Below are 10,357 nucleotides of genomic sequence, written 5' to 3'. Positions count from 1 at the left end.
ATCCTCTAACTTTCGCATGTGGTATGCCTCGTCATCTTCTCCTTCTTTTTTTCTCATTCAACTTCCTTAGCATGCAATCCTTTGACAAATGGTTTTTGCCATGACCATAGTTACAGTCATAGCCAGAGTCACCAACAACCTTTTTCTCCTTTTTTCTCATCTTCCTTTTGAGAAGCACTTTTACTTTCTTCCTTCACCTTTTCTAAGCTATAACTTCCTTGCCAATTTCTATTTTTGTTTAATGGAAATTTCTTCCCTGTGAATCGCTTGGGATTCGAAACCATCAATGCATACTCCTCATTTTTAAGATCACATTCAGAGTGATCAAATTCAGATCCATCCTCTGCAACAGTCTTGCCTTTCGCAACAAGAGCTAGAGACCCCATATTGGAAACAACTTTCGCTTCCTTCGACACTTCGCTTTCATGAGCTTTAAGAATTCCAACCAGCTTAGCTAAAGAATAACTCTTAAACTGCTCGTACGCCTTACCTATAGAGACGACTGCCATCCATTTGGACCTCATCCCATTCATAAATGTAACTTTTGATCGATCACTTCTCGTCCAATGTTGTGTTTGGTCATCTTGCTGAGAAGATGGTTGTAGCGATTGAAGGTCTGACTCGGATTTTCTTTTGGCTTTTGTACGAAAGCCCCAAACTCTTAAGGCAAGAGTGTTTGAGTCGAATGCTCAAGATCTGCGTCAGTGGAGTAAAGTTCCTTGAGCCTGTCCCATATAGCTTTCGCAGTATCACACGAACTAACCAAGCAAAACGTGTCTGCATGCAAAGCAAATCTGATGATTCTAATAGCTTTAACGTTGCTAATAAGTTTCTCTTTCTCGTCTTGAGGCACGTCTTTGATGTCGAGAAGCAGTTGGTTGTATTCTTTCTGAGTTTTGATTTTTCTTTTGGTATCTGTGTGAACGAGTAGACCTAGAGTAATGGCTTCCCATATCAGATAACCATTATCGTTTGAACCGAGAACATAATCTTCAAAAAGGAGCGCCCAAACTTCATACTCATGAGGGAAGAGTATTGGGATCCTTGTAGTTGATCCAATACTGCTTGAGATATTCAAGGAGTTAATGCTAGAGTCGGGCCCAATATTGTATACAAAATGGACTAAAAATTACAAGCCCAATGACGCAACATCTAACACCTAACATACAACTGTCTGAACCTGCTTTGGCTTCTGTTTGGTGTGGAGCTCCAACTATATCTCCCGTTCCCGGGCCTTCTCCACCATCTCATTCAGGGTTTTACACCCCGTAAAGCTCACAAACTTAAAGATATCATCCCTCAACATGGAATGACATCTCGTCCTCCTCATATCCTCATCTGCAGCATATTGTGGAATCAACAATGCTCGCTCCCGAAACTTGGCGGTGATCTCTGCCACAATCTCGGTGGTCTGCTGTAGCTCCACGAACTCCCTCACTAACCGTTGCACCTCGATAGATGGTGCAAACTCTAGATCAAAGTGCCTGAAAAACTCCTCCCATGACATCTCAGCCACCCCAACTGATCCCACCTGGCTAGTCACCTCCTCCCACCAATCGATGGCTCGGTCCCTTAACATACACAAGGCAAACCCCACCTTTTCCGCCTCGACGCAAAAGCTCGTGCGCTAGACATTCTCCATGTCTGCCACCCAGCGTCGACTAGCTATGGGGTCCCTGACCCCGAAGAAATCAGGCGCTCCGCACGCCTTAAACTCCCAAAATGAGGGAGTTCGGGCCCCGACCTGACCCATAACAATCTCAGCTCAGAAAGACCTGATCCACTCCTCCATGATCTCCATCATCCGCTCCTTGACTGTCCCGAAAATCATTGGGGTAACGTTAAGGATGCCCCTCGTAACCTTGGCTACGATAAGCTCATGCAACCTCTTGTCAATGGGCTCTGTAGCGTAACCGGACCCAGATCCAGATCCTGATCCTGATCCTGACCCCCCTGCTCCATGACGTGTCACCACCATTCTGATCTGAAATACCATAAAACAGAATGATCAAGATATTCAAAAAGGGGATCCCTCCACACCGGTTCTCCTTAGAGCTTCCAGATCTAACATTAGTTCGGGTACATGTCTTGTACTTTCAGGAGTACGGGCCCAATAATGCCTTCCACACCTATCTGTACCTTCCCTAAGACTCTACCTAATAACTCTAATTCATCCCAGAATAAAAACATATCTCACAAACTACCGCATAACTCGAATATTAGGCTATCCTAAGAGTTGCTCTATTCCCATCAAACCAGAACTCAGATCAATCACAACAGGTTGCCATATGCATGCAAATTATACACAAAACATGATTAAGTAGACTTTCGAATAATAGACTCTATCCTAGGATCACAACCAGACAAGGAATGGGAAATAAGGCCAAATCAATCATTCTAAGACTATAAGATCCTAACCGTATACAGTTTTTAAAGCATACACATAGCAAAAATCCAAATATCAGTATAACATGGCTAACATATTGGGGAACCACTTACTGGAGCTCAGCCGAATACATGCATTGCACTTTCCCTTTTTCGGTTTTAAGAACTTTTAACTTTGGTTTTTGAAAACAATTTTTACCATTTCCTTAATTTGAGTCCTGACACACCCGAGAGTGTGCCCGAATCCCTCAAACCAAGGATCTGATACCAACTTGTAACAACCCAAATTTCCAATAAAATTTTCCATTTTAAATAAACAAAACATTTCCATAAGATATAAAATTCTGAACACATTTGTTTTCAAAATCCATAACATCAGATAAATTATTCATAAAATCAAAGTGTCCTAAATGAAACGCCAAAGAGTGCATGCTTCGCCATCATGTAGGGCTTTTTCCCTTAGATCCTGAAGTACCTGAAACAACTAACAAACTGTAAGCTAATGCTTAGTGAGTTCCCCTGAGCATACCCCACATAATCCATATAATCACATAACCATATCAATCACATAAGCCATGTATACAAACATGTAATGATGCCGTGGAAACCCTCCAAGGTCTTACTCTAGGATGTTGTAGGCTCCCCCAAGGTCTTATACCTACAAGATGCAACCTTTGATGTAGAGTTTCTGGATCCAAGATCACTTCTCCAAGCTTGCTACTTCTTTCTTCAAGACTTCCTTCAAGAATCACTCCAAAACTCTCAAAACTCAATGGACAAATGAAGAAAATGATCTAGGGTTTCTTCTGGGCAAGTGAGGTTGGTAAGGAGGCCAACCCTAGAATTTAAGTCCTTTAAATAGGGTACAATGCCTAGAAAAGTAGGGTTTTCATCCCCATCGTCAACTCGTCGAGTTGGGGCCTTCCAACTCGTCGATTAGACCCTTAATCTCGCATCCAAATAGATCCCTACACGACGAGTTGGAGCTCCCCAACTCATCAAGTTCCAGTCCAAACCCTAAAATGTTGAGAAATAAATAATACATGGATCAAGCTTTACATGTGTTGGTTTCCTTTGACACACGCTTCACATAATTTTACTTTTCCAGTTACTTCTCCACCAAACATTGTCTGTTTACTCTGAATCAACATGCCCTTGTCACTTATGTGACCTAATCTTTGATGCCATAACTGTATCTTGTCATCACACTATTCTAAGGACTGAGATACAACCACCGTTCCTCTAACCAAGCCGCCTTCCAAAAAAATATTTTGTGTTGTAGTTCTCCCTTCATAACATAAGAGCATCTTTAGAGACCTTTACCTATTCGTCTTCACCAGAATACTTCAGCCATGCCTGGATAAAGTGCCAAGAGTAATCATGTTCTTTCGAAGATTGGGAACATACCAACACTCAAGTTTCTGGCTACACTATTATACATTTTGATATGCATCGTGTCACTACCCTAGATACACCACATCCCATGATTAATCATCTTCATCGTGTCATTCCATTCTTTAAAAGATTATAACCAATCACGATTATATGTCATATGATGAGATGCACCCAAGTCCAAGAGCCAATAATCTGCACAAACTAGTCGTTTATATGGCCAAAACATTCCATATGTCTTATTTGTCGGAACTTTCTTGAACCACGACAACACTATTATTAGTACTTAGCTCAAACTTAAAATTTCCCTTCTTTCATTGTGGACAGTCCCTTATGTAGTGCCCCTTTCCTTGAAGTTATAACATCTAATCTTAGACGAATATTTAGTTTTGGAGCATGACTTTCCCTTATTTCCATCGTCTCTTTCTAGTGTTATACTCCTACCATCAACTACCATCAAACAGACCTAAACTGAAACAATATTTATTACCAGAAAGGCTAAGTTTTAGTTCCTTGGATATCAAGGAAACCTTCACGTCATTGACAATAATCTTTGTTTTACCGTACAACTTGATATCAATGAAATTCTCATAAGAATTCGATAGAAAACACAACTGAATAAGATCTTGATCCTCATCTTAATTTTTTAATGTCAACACCTTGTAGTTTAGTATACTCCGATTAAAAATGTCTAGATGATCATTTTAGGGCCGGTCCTGAGGAATTAAATATCCTCAAAGGCCCATGACGAGTTAAAAAAAAAAGCCTTTATTGTTATTATAATTTTTTTTTATTTTTAAATTATATATATATATATATATATATATATATATATATATATATATATATATATATATATATATATATATATATATAGTTGGGCCCTGTGCAGCTGCCCCTCAACGCCCCCATGGATCCTTTACTTGATTATTTTTTATTATCCAGGGGTATACAAACATTGCTTATGACATAGCGGATTCATGTGAGAATTGTTCTAATATTTGTCACAAAGTTTCTCTCAAAGCCTAACAACACTTCTTTTTATTGACAACCTCCTGTAACACTTCATCTATCAAGCTTAACAGAAGAGCATTTTTTTTCAGAATATCTTTCTTTAGGTTTCAACCATGTCTTTCGATAATTTTATTTCTCCTTCCAAAGTTGCCACCCAACCTTGTTGAACCATAAGAACCCTCATTTTCACCTTCCGTAAAGTGAAGTTATTCAAACCATTGAATTTCTCCAACTCGAATGTATGGGAGACCATCTCTTCAATCTGCAAAACTCCTCCTTTGGTTTAAAAAATTAAAACCATTTAAAACACTTCTAAAATAAGTAGAACATTGTTTTGTGGAATTCTGTTCCAAAGTTCCATTTTTCATTAAATAGTTGAAGTTTCAAAAGAGTATAAGAGAAGGAAGATAATAATAATATCATAACACCTGATAAGTCACCCCTACGTGACAACAACCTTCAAAATGTCTCATGCTCTTCTAAGAATCGATCACTACCGACACTTAAATACGTGTCAAAATAATAGGTCAGTCATCAATGTATCGTGAGTAAATCTTGGACTTTCGCATTTTGGGGTAAAAAAATATTTTCAAATTTATTAATTATGACTTTGTGTTTTCATTTTCATGATTATTGCTTTAAATCCTTAATGTACTTATTTATTTATAGTTTCAATCTTATCTTATTTGAAAATATGTTTAAAAACTTGTAAATAATTACCTCTAACTATTTCATATTTTTCTTTATTCAAATAAGACAATTTCTAACCTAATTTACCAAATAAATTAACTTAAAAGTTTTCGGTTTTTCGCAAGTTACCTTCCTAATTTCAAATTTTATTCAAAACCACTTAAAAAAACATCTCTTAACCAACAAGCATGAACAGAAGTAGCATAATTTTTGTATCAACCATGTGCAAATCGACATGGAGAAATAAGTTGTGTAAAACATCCCTGTCTGAAACAAAAGACCCCACCTTGCCAGAACAAGACGTCCGACTTGATAAATCATAATCATTCAACCCCATTGGTCATTCCAATAGCATATGCTTCAGATGATTCCCGGTTTTCTTCATCGAATATCCATAATCCACTTCCATTACTCTCTTCCCCTACGATTCCTCCTTCTAATTAATATTCTCTTTTGCTCCCATATTTAAAAATCCCCAATCTTTCTACTTGCTTACAAGTCACCACCAATCATAATGCCAAGATCTTCTTTCGATATAAACCCCTATTTCTTCCTCTCTGCATCTGCATCTACATCTGCCTCTGCTTCATTTGCTTGCTACTAGTTCAAGATTTTCTTGATTTTGTGCTTTCATAACGCTACCCTTCCAAGATTCTATCTTCTTGGTTTCTTGCAGCAGCAAAAGAATGACAATCGAGGAGCGGAAAGAAGATGAAGAGGAGGGTCCTCCTTCTCAGGTTGAATATGAGATTGTCACTAAGCCTAGGCGTATTGCTCTCTTCGTTGAACCATCTCCTTTTGCGTGAGTCTCTCTTTTGATTTACGATTTTCAGTTATCCGAACAAGTAGTTGGCATAATCCACCTACCTGTGTGTTGTTGATGCGTATTAACTGCTATTCGTTTAAAAAATTTCCTGTAAGGGGAAGCTATTTGTGAGCTTGATTGATGGATATTATGAAACTGTGTCAAGAGAATGTCAAAATGTTGGTAGAAAGTCAACTGCTACATATATTGCTGTATTCTTGCGACAAATTGGATTGTTATTTTGTCAATTTGATGCTATTCATCACAGAAATTATGCGTTTCTCGAGTAATTATCATCTGCCATTCAAGTGGTTACTACCACAATTAGAAAAGATATGTTAATATTGGTATTTGAAGCTTGATCGGATAGTAGACTTATAAGAAAAGATTATTCTTAGAGATTATGAGAATTATTATGAGAACTACAAGAATCCATACATCCCACTTTATCCTAATTCCTAAAGATGAGGAAAAGATTATGAAAAGAACAAATTGTTAACATAGAGATAGAGGTTTTGAAATATATACCGGAATCCATTCATCCTGTTTAGCTAATCAAATATGTATCATCCCAAACATTTTTTTTTCACCAAATCATGCACATTATAGCTCATCTCTGTATATATCTTTAAAGCCATTTAGTTGCATAACAATGAAATAAATATTATTCTTAATTGTTATCACCAATTAAACAAATTGATCAAGTCTCATTTGCTGTATCTCATCTCTATAACAGGTACGTGTCTGGATACAAGAATCGGTTTCAAAACTTCATTAAATATTTACGCGAGATGGGGGATGAGGTAAATTTGTTATATACTTATATTAGGGTATGTATCATTATTTTCTCGAATACCTTTTAAACATCATTTATTTTAATAGGAAAAAAAAAGAAAAAAGAAACAAGGCCTTACTTGGGTTATTGCACTTTTTGTAGGTGATGGTTGTAACGACTCATGAAGGGGTGCCTGAAGAATTTCATGGAGCAAAATTAGTTGGCTCACGAAGGTTGATTTCTTTAAGATTCCTTTTCATTGATTAAAGACCTAATTACAAATTTCGGTCCCAATTAAAGAATCTATTTGCATTTTTTGTCCCCATTTCAATGTCTCTTAACATTTTTCATCCCTACATCCTCTAAACTAACACCCATTTCGTTACATTAGACGACCCACGGACTAAAAGATAAGAAACAGTGAAATAGGGACGAAAAATGTAATATCACACAGGGATCAAAACTGTAACTAGGTTTTGATCGAACTAGACTTGTTTCATAAGCCTCTTACTGGGTATGGTAAGAGGTTGGGTCTGACTCGGTTAGATTCAGACTGTTTGATACCACAATTAGCTGGGTCTGACTCAGTCCTATAGCCTGTGATATGCGTATGCGTATTACTGGGTCTGACTCAATCAGATCTGACTCAATCAACAACTATCAAATAGTCTTTTTTTTTTTTTTTAAATTTTTGTGAATTTTCTTTGTACAGCTTCCCTTTCCCATGGTATCAGCAAGTGCCACTTTCCCTTGCTCTGAGCCCTCGAATCATCAATGAAGTTAAAAAGTTCAAACCAGACATCATCCATGCATCATCTCCTGGTATTATGGTACATCCTTTCCCCCTTTACATGTATGTGTGCATATACACAGGCTTAAATGCAAGAAATAACAACACACTTTAAATGATTTATCTACTATAGTGTTTTACTTCATTTCTTCCTATTACAACATTTTACTTTTAAAATTTTACAAAATAATAGCATCACCCACAAAGCAACTTTAAATGTTATAATTGGGTATATTTTTCACACTACAATGACTTAATAAGAAAAAAGTGAAAGTACAATGATATAAGTTTCTAACTTTACTAACATTTTTACTTTGACTTATAAGGTTTTTGGAGCGCTTGCAATTGCAAAAATGTTGTCTGTCCCAATAGTGATGTCCTATCATACACATGTGCCTGTGTAAGTGAAACATTTGAGACAAATTGTAATTTATGTTTTGTCCTTTTTGTATGTGTATGTGTATATGTATATACATACACACACATTTATACAAATTTGGTGCTTGAAGTTGAATAAGATGTGGTTTTAATGCAGATACATACCAAGATACACGTCTAGCTGGTTAGTCAAGCCAATGTGGTTAGTTATAAGTATGCCATGAATCTTCCTTTTTGCTCTTATATTGTTATATTTTAAGGTCTTTGGAAATGAGAAATGATCATATTTTTCTTGTATGATCAGAATTTCTTCACCGAGCTGCTGATCTTACATTGGTCCCATCGGCTGCTATTGCAAAGGATCTTGAACAATACAAAGTAGCAGAATGTAAACATTTAATAGTTGATATTGAAATGTATTGAATATTTGAGAAAATAGATTAATTAATACAATGTTTTTTTTTTTTTTTGCCTTTTCAGCTAACACGATCCGTCTATGGAATAAGGGTGTTGATTCAGATAGCTTTCATCCGAAATTCAAGTCTCATGAAATGCGAATTAGATTATCGTATGCTTCTTCTTTGGATAATTCCCTATTTCTTTTATTTTTTTCATTAAGTAATTTCACGATTATAAGTATTTAATGTCGTTCTTTCTGCAGTAAAGTAAAAAATAAACACTTAAATTTTACAAAAGAAACAACTAATTGATCTTTAAATGTTGATCGCTGAAAAATAAATCATCATTCATGAAACAATGCGATAACAATTTCAATTCTTTGTTTGATTTTGTTGCTTCAATTTCTGTTATAAACAGCAATGGTGAACCAGATCGACCATTGATCGTACATGTTGGGCGTATTGGAGTTGAGAAAAATCTAGATTTCCTTAAAAGGTACTCTTCATTTTAGTCAATTATAATGTGTAAATACGTAATTTTTAATATGAATATTTTCCCAAAACGATTTCTAAAGTGTCGATTGATCTCCAAATTGAACAGTGTCATGGAAAAGATCCCACAAGCAAGGATAGCTTTCGTTGGAGATGGTCCATACAGGTACCCCATATGAATCCCTTTTAAAGTCAAACTCCATGAAACGTTAGAAAATATTTGTTCGATTTTTCACAATATATAAATAGCATTATTATTTCTTAATTTAAAGTTTGATGTGCAAAAATAGGGAGGATCTTGAAAAGCTATTCGAAGGGATGCCAGCTGTCTTCACAGGGATGTTACAAGGCGAAGAATTATCCCAATCATACGCCAGCGGGGACATATTCCTAATGCCTTCCGAATCCGAAACACTCGGGCAGGTCGTCCTGGAAGCCATGTCATCAGGGCTGCCCGTAGTGGCTGCCCGAGCTGGAGGTGTGCCCGACATTATCCCGCCCGAACAGGAGGGAAAAACTGGGTTCCTCTTCACCCCCGGAGATCTTGATGACTGCTTAAAGAAACTGGTCCCGTTATTAGATGACAAAGAGTTACGTGAAAAGATCGGGCAGGCTGCCCGAGAGGAGATGGAGAAGTACGATTGGCGGGCAGCCACACGGGTGATTAGAAATCAACAGTATAATGCTGCAATTTGGTTTTGGAGAAAGAAAAGAGAAGAACTAATGAAACCTTTACATTGGCTTGCAAGGTGTTTTCTCCCCACAGACGACCCACCTCAAAAGATAACTGCAGGGGTTGATCCTTAGACCTAAAGTTGTTTGTGTTTGTTGTTTTCAAAAGTGTAATTGCAATTGTGGTATATTTAATATTGGTTTGGTTGTAGGAAAAGGGTGATAGAGTGGTAGATATTGTATTATTTGTTAGTATTTTGAAACGCTAAATGCTCTTGTGTATTATTCGTTTGATGTAAAATTAATAATTGCTTATAGCAGCATGTAGTTATAGTCTATGTATGCTTGGTGTAGCAGTAAAGATGTGAAGTGAAAATAAATAAGTGAAGTTTTTGGTTTTGGTTTAAGTTTGGATATTATCTTTGTTGCTTTTGGATATTGTGGTGACAAATGTTATATAACACTAAATATATCTTTTAATAATCAAAAGAATCGAAATCCATTTAAATTTTGTCATTTACATAACAGGTGTAACTTTTAGGGAGAAATTGAAATAAACTGAACTT

The 10,357-nt window shown here is 36.7% G+C and overlaps 1 protein-coding gene across 1 annotated transcript; it reads left to right on the top strand.

Moving 5' to 3' along the window:
* The first annotated feature begins 6,018 nt into the window (after positions 1-6,018).
* SQD2 (sulfoquinovosyldiacylglycerol 2) lies at positions 6,019-10,127 on the top strand. Its single transcript, XM_079003172.1, has 11 exons — positions 6,019-6,283; positions 7,023-7,089; positions 7,224-7,294; positions 7,774-7,891; positions 8,178-8,251; positions 8,387-8,442; positions 8,534-8,617; positions 8,710-8,797; positions 9,046-9,123; positions 9,229-9,285; positions 9,410-10,127. The coding sequence occupies exons 1-11, from the start codon at positions 6,168-6,170 to the stop codon at positions 9,924-9,926; spliced, it is 1,326 nt and encodes a 441-aa protein (XP_078859298.1). The 5' UTR covers positions 6,019-6,167; the 3' UTR covers positions 9,927-10,127.
* Positions 10,128-10,357: the final 230 nt, after the last annotated feature.

The sequence above is a fragment of the Lactuca serriola genome, chromosome 5 (assembly GCF_051521515.1).
Source record: "Lactuca serriola cultivar US96UC23 chromosome 5, Lser_US96UC23_V15, whole genome shotgun sequence".
NCBI classification, from domain to species: Eukaryota; Viridiplantae; Streptophyta; class Magnoliopsida; order Asterales; family Asteraceae; genus Lactuca; species Lactuca serriola.
This window is presented reverse-complemented; position numbering and strand designations above follow the sequence as displayed.

What these genes read in the sequence shown, in the direction of transcription:
- SQD2 (XM_079003172.1), top strand. Translation starts at nt 6,168, where the DNA reads ATGACAATCGAGGAGCGGAAAGAAGATGAAGAGGAGGGTCCTCCTTCT. An exon ending in GTTGAACCATCTCCTTTTGC is followed by an intron (nt 6,284 to 7,022) that starts GTGAGTCTCTCT and finishes TCTCTATAACAG; the next exon opens with GTACGTGTCTGGATACAAGA. An exon ending in TATCATACACATGTGCCTGT is followed by an intron (nt 8,252 to 8,386) that starts GTAAGTGAAACA and finishes GTTTTAATGCAG; the next exon opens with ATACATACCAAGATACACGT.